We start from the raw sequence: 6,000 nt of genomic DNA, 5'->3' as shown, positions 1-6,000 counted from the left end.
GGAACCAGGGATTGAACTCAGGCCCTTGCGCTTGTCAGGAAAGCGCTTATTCCACTGAGCCATCTCCCCATCCCCCCCCTTTTTTTTGGTGCAGGATATCTTACCTGTCAACTTTAAATCTAACCTGTTCTAGTCTTGTTATATCCTAGCATTTGAACTACTTGATGGTTGCTCCTTCAGTCAGTTAATGAAAGCAAAGAACAGACTTGTTCATGTGATTTTTTTATTTTTTATTTTTTTTATGTGTTTAGTACAGGGCCCACAGAGTCTCACTACACAGACTGGACTTGTAGTGATCCTCCTGTTTTCACCTACCCAAGCACTGGGATTACAGGCATATACCACCACTCCCAGTCTCAATCGCCCTCTCAGTGCTCCCCAGGGGCTGGGCTAGCATGGCATGCCTGGGATTGAACCCTGGTCCCCGTGTCTGCCTAAGCAGGTGCTTTAACCCGCTGAGCTCTCTGGCTGACCTCCTTTTTTTATTCTGAGACGGTCTCATTATGAAGTTCAGGCTGGCCTTGAACTCACCTTGTACCCAAGCTGGCCTTTAACTCAGCAATCTTTTTGCCTCAGCCTTCTGAATGTTAGGATTACATGCATGCATCACTATGCCTGAACATTATAGTGTCTTGGGCATTAGTTAGCATCTTTTGTGTAAATATCTTTGTGCCTGGTAACATTTTTGAAAATTATAATTTTCATAAAAGTTGATATTACGGTGACATCACATTACTATTATACTGGACTAAGAAAACTTGACCAGGCTTGGATTGCTTGGTGTTTTCAAAATTAAGCATATATATTTATTAAGCATATATATGTACATATACATATACATTCTAGAATCTGATAGTTATGCCCTTTTCAATGACTGTTTAGTTGGGTTTTTTTGTTTGTTTGTTTGTTTGTTTTTGCAGTACCAGGGTTGGAACTCAGGACGTTGCACTTGCCAGGCAGGCGCTTACGCCACTGAGTAATTGTGAGATTGAATGCAGCTCTTCTTTGGTAGAAACAGTTACTTCATGAAATGTTTTTTACTCATTCATCAGTAGTGGTGTTAAACTGACATGCATACTGCCTAGTTGATATTTAGTATGTAGAATGTACTCAATAAATCAGAGATCAATGGTGAACTGGGAAGAAATAATTTATATCCTATAACTCTTGTTCAATTTCAGAAAGCCATGCAAGTTGTGCTTTCACTCCTTGTGTGGCCCTTGGCCCTTCGTGTGATAGTTTGATTTAATCTTTGTCATTTAGCTTATGAAAACTGAACTTCATTGCTCTATTTAGGCGCATCTTTATTGTTATATAATTTAATTTTTTATATATGTCAAGCTATTGTATTTTCCTTTCTTTACTGGAATTAACTATACAGAGTAAAAAAATGATGGTTTGCAAATATTATAAACACAATTTTAAAATCAGTAGTATGCTGAAGAGCTACCTCAAATATGTAACTCTTTGTGGCCCTTCAAGAAAATCCCTGTAAGCACCATAGAGTAATTAGAACCTGAATACTTGTAGATGTGGAGCAGTTTAACAGTGGTCTTGGGTGTCAGGGGTATAAATGTTTCAAAGTTTATCATCGTGGTCAACACTCTGATGTGATGAAGACCTCCTCATTATGGTATCTGGCAAGTGATCTGAAATTAAACCGCATAGGACCTGAAAGACCCTACTTCTTATCAGTCAGGCTGGGCAAAACACTTAGTGAAATTCTATTGTAATGTGAGGAAAACAAGTGTAAATGATAAAGTAAAAAGTAAAATACAAAATGAATTGAGGCTCAGAACAAAGGCAAAAGTAAACATAGTATTCCTTCAAGATGTGGAATTATTGACATTTATAAAAAGCTTTAGGGCACTGGTTTTTAGTGTAGTTAGTTGTAAAAATTCAATGTACTGCCTTTCATAAATTGAGACATAGTATAGAATTAGATTTATATTTATTTATAATGTGAAATTATATTTATTTAAAATTACATTTATGATGTAGAGTTTATATTTATTTGTAATTATATTTATGTATACTTATAGTTATTATAAGTATCTCATTATTTAGAGAATGGTTAATATATTTCTTAAGTTTCTTTTTTTTTTCATGGTACCGGGGATTTCAGTCTCTTTAAACATGGAAATACTGTGCATTTTTCTTTTCGGTAGTTGGCACTTTATGTGCTTTCATTTCTGGACCCCAAAGACCTGCTACAGGCAGCTCAGACGTGTCGATACTGGAGAATTTTGGCTGAAGACAACCTTCTCTGGAGAGAGAAATGCAAGGAAGAGGGTAAGGTTCAAATTCTTTTTTTTTTTTTTTTTTTTTAATGTATTTAGGACAGGGTCTACGGAATCTCACTGCATGGATTGGACTCAGTAGTGATTCTCCTGTTTTCAGCCTCCCAAGCACTGGGATTACAGGTGCGCGTTACCACACCTAGTCTCAATTGCTGTCTCAGCACGTCCTGGGGCAGGGCTTGCCCAGTTCGCTGGGGATCAAACCTCAGCCACTGCGCTCTGCCTAAGCAGGCACTTCAGTCTGCTGAGCTATCTGGCTGGCCCAAGGTTCAAATTTGCACAGGGAGTGTATTATTACTTTAGAAAAGCAGTGTGCTTGTGGAAAATAGGTACACAAAATAAGAGTAAATTTTATGTGCAAGTGGAGTAATGGTGAATAAACAAAAAGGGAGGGACTTTGGCTACTTGTCCAAGACTGTCTTCATTTACATGCACCTTCTTGGATACAGTAGTTAAAAAGTCAAGATGAAGATAGTTTAAAGGAAACTAAAAAGATATATTATCAAATATTGAGTATTCATTCTTTACATAAATATTTATTAAACACCTAGTATGAGCTAAACTTTATTTTGGTTTGGTTTGATTTAGTTTGGTTTGGTTTGGTGAGATTTGATGAGACAGTCTCATTCTAGAGTGCAGGCCGAACTTGAGCTCATTGGGGAGCCCAAGCAGGCCTCAGACTCTGGATCCTTTTGCCCCTACCTCTGGAGTGCTAAGATCACAGGCATGTGCCACCATGACATAGTAGTGTCCTCCCATTGTCTTCCTGTTGTAGAGCTTCTATTCCTATTTTGTTTTATTCTATGATTTTTTCTCTTATAATGGAATAGACACCAATATTAAGTGGAGGACTTTTTTCAGCAAATATTATATACATTTTGAAAAAAATATATAAAAATACTATTTGCTTCTAAGAAGCAAAATTTCTATGAAAAGTACAGGGCCACAGGTACTCTGTAGGTAATCCTGCCCATGGTGTTAGGAAGTCAGGTGGGGAACACTGGTGGCTTGTTCTGGTTAAACTTCTTGGTGAGGAGCCAGGGCCCTTGGTTTCTCATCTTGCTCTTACCATACCCCTGACCTGGCTACACAGTGGCACCTTCCTCTCTAGTGTCCATATAACATGGGGTTAATCATCTGTGTCACTTTCTCTCATAGAATTGTTTTTTAATGGCTTTTTAAAAATTGTGGTAACATGTAATAAAATGTATTAATGAAACAATTTTAAGTGCATAGTTCAGTGACATTAAACATATTTATATTTGCGGTAAAGTCACCAGCACTTCATCTTTTCTAGCTGAAACTCCATGTCCATTTAGTAGTAACTTACCCCCATCTTCCTTCTTCTAGGGCCTGGCAGCCACCTTCTATTTCTATCAGTGTGACTGGTCTGTTATCTCAGACCAGTAAAATCATACAGTATTTGCCCTTCTGTGATTGTTGTATTTCACTTAGCATATTGTCTTGAGGGCTTATCCATGTCAAGGCAATTGTCAGGTTTTCCTTTTAAGGGTGAGTGATGCTTCACTGTGTGTATTTACCACGTCAGTGTGCATTTGAATTGCCTCTACCTTTTGGCTACTGTGAATGGTACTGCTGTGAGCACAGTGTAGTTACCTGTTCAAGTCTCTTTCTTTTATATTTTGGGTATATGTTGAGAAGTCGATTTGCTTGATTATGTTAGCTCTGTTTAATTTCTTGATGGAGCCTCTACACTGTTTTCCACAACTGTTGTACTGTGTTGCATTCACTCGAGCAATGCACAGTTCAGTATCTGCACATCCTCACCAGCATCTCTTAGAATCATTTTTAGAAAGAAATGAAATAATGAATACAAAAATGTCACATGCAGAATGTCCCCTTTACATGATGGTTATACTCCCAGTATCAGAAATAGAACTGTGTCCTGCATTTTACTTAGTATAAAGGACAATTTTTAAATGTGTATTTTTTATTACTGATAAAGGGAATTATTCTTCTGAATTCTTTGATACTTCAGGGATTGATGAGCCATTGCACATCAAGAGAAGAAAAGTAATAAAGCCAGGTTTCATACACAGTCCATGGAAGAGTGCATACATCAGACAGCACAGGATTGATACAAACTGGAGGCGAGGAGAACTCAAATCTCCAAAGGTAACTGAAGGCTTACCGTCGTGTAACAGAAACCTACAGTGGTCCTACCCCCAGCACTGTGTCACTGCTTGGCGAGCGGTATAGCTGCACACCTATCTTCAGTGGAAAGGGAGCTAGATTTTAAAATAACAGAAAATATAACCGATACTGTTCCTTTACTGCTCATTTTTCTAATGTGATAACTAACTTACTTGAAGAAAAAAATGAGATGACTTGTATGTATTTCATGCTTTCATCGTAGGTAAATTAAAATCTCTGAATAGCTTCTTGAAATGTGTTGTGCCATATGTATTCTTCCCAAGAATTTATAGCTTCCTCTGATCACATCGCCTGAACATGGTTTTCTTGAGGAGTGTCTGTGTTTTGGTTTAGGATGGCTTTTCTGTGGTTTATTTTTATAAATTGAAGTGTAACCCTGATTTTTTTGTCTTACAACCTTTCAAGTATACAGAGAATGGTAAAAATACTTGAAATTCTTAGATGTAGTTTTATAACAAAAACAGTTTGGGGAGATGATATGTATACATCATGGCAGATTTTTTGTTGAAGTTGAAAAAGCTGATAACTGTTACTCATCTTTATAATTAGGAAGTGTTTTGTTCTTGTGTTAGAAATTCTTGTATGTATAAGACACATTCCTTTTCTTTAAATGTAAAATAGATGATTATAAAATACATTTAAGTATGAACCAACTTTATGGAGATCTTGATTCAGTAAAATTGTAATGGTAGGTATTTGAAATGAAAATAATAGAATATGGAAATAAAATGTTCAAGGTGGAGTCTTTAGCCAGGAAGGATTTATATAAGCCAGGAAGGCTTTATATTATATAAATTTTTATATAATAAATAGACTGGGGGTTACTGTTCCTACTTTATGACTGCCTCTTTTCACCAGTATTTGAAAGAATGTAATGTAGTGGCACTTTCTTAACCTATGCATCTCTCTGATAGGTGCTCAAAGGACATGATGATCACGTGATTACGTGCTTACAGTTCTGTGGGAACCGGATAGTTAGTGGTTCTGATGACAACACTCTGAAAGTTTGGTCAGCAGTCACAGGCAAAGTAAGTTTACTTCTTTCTGCACTTCACGGTTATCTTTTGGAGTTTATTTACCCACACATCAGCCATCCTCACTTACTGTGATAGTGACTATCAGGGCTTCTAGCTTAGCTCCACACCAGATTTGTGACAGTCCCCTTGGCACGATGATAATGACATTTCCCATATAAGGGTATCATTCAGTTCTTTTTTCATTTAAGAAGTTTGTCTGTCTCTGTGACTTAAATATTTTAAGATATTTTCAGATATGTCTTTTTATTGGCTCGCTTTTTCCCATCCAAGTTATACTTCATCTGTTTTAATGTCTTTCAAAAGTACAGTGTTTTTCCATATAAACTACTTTGTTAATAAGGTACCTATAATTTTGAAGTTAAGATTATGTTAATCTAGAGTTAATGTCAGACTCTTGTGATGTGGAATTTAAACAGAGTAGGCATTTAAATATGGCTCTGAAGAAAAATGCAATCCAAGCAATAGATTTACTTCATATAGTATTATAC

General features: G+C 36.7%; 1 protein-coding gene across 7 annotated transcripts in view; it reads left to right on the top strand.

Annotated features, from left to right (window-relative positions):
• Window positions 1–6,000, top strand: part of Fbxw7 (F-box and WD repeat domain containing 7) — a 179,937-nt gene that overhangs the window by 167,040 nt on the left and 6,897 nt on the right. For all 7 annotated transcript variants that reach the window (XM_004638694.2, XM_023723665.1, XM_023723662.1 and 4 more), the window contains 3 exons: window positions 2,169–2,292; window positions 4,300–4,436; window positions 5,390–5,503. In XM_004638694.2, coding sequence (XP_004638751.1) covers window positions 2,169–2,292; window positions 4,300–4,436; window positions 5,390–5,503 — 375 coding nt within the window. The remainder of the gene's footprint in view (window positions 1–2,168; window positions 2,293–4,299; window positions 4,437–5,389; window positions 5,504–6,000) is intronic.

The sequence above is a fragment of the Octodon degus genome, unplaced genomic scaffold (genome assembly GCF_000260255.1).
Source record: "Octodon degus isolate 3935 unplaced genomic scaffold, OctDeg1.0 scaffold00101, whole genome shotgun sequence".
NCBI lineage: Eukaryota > Metazoa > Chordata > Mammalia > Rodentia > Octodontidae > Octodon > Octodon degus.
The sequence above is the reverse complement of the archived record's forward strand: the minus strand, read 5'-3'. Positions and strand labels throughout refer to the sequence as shown.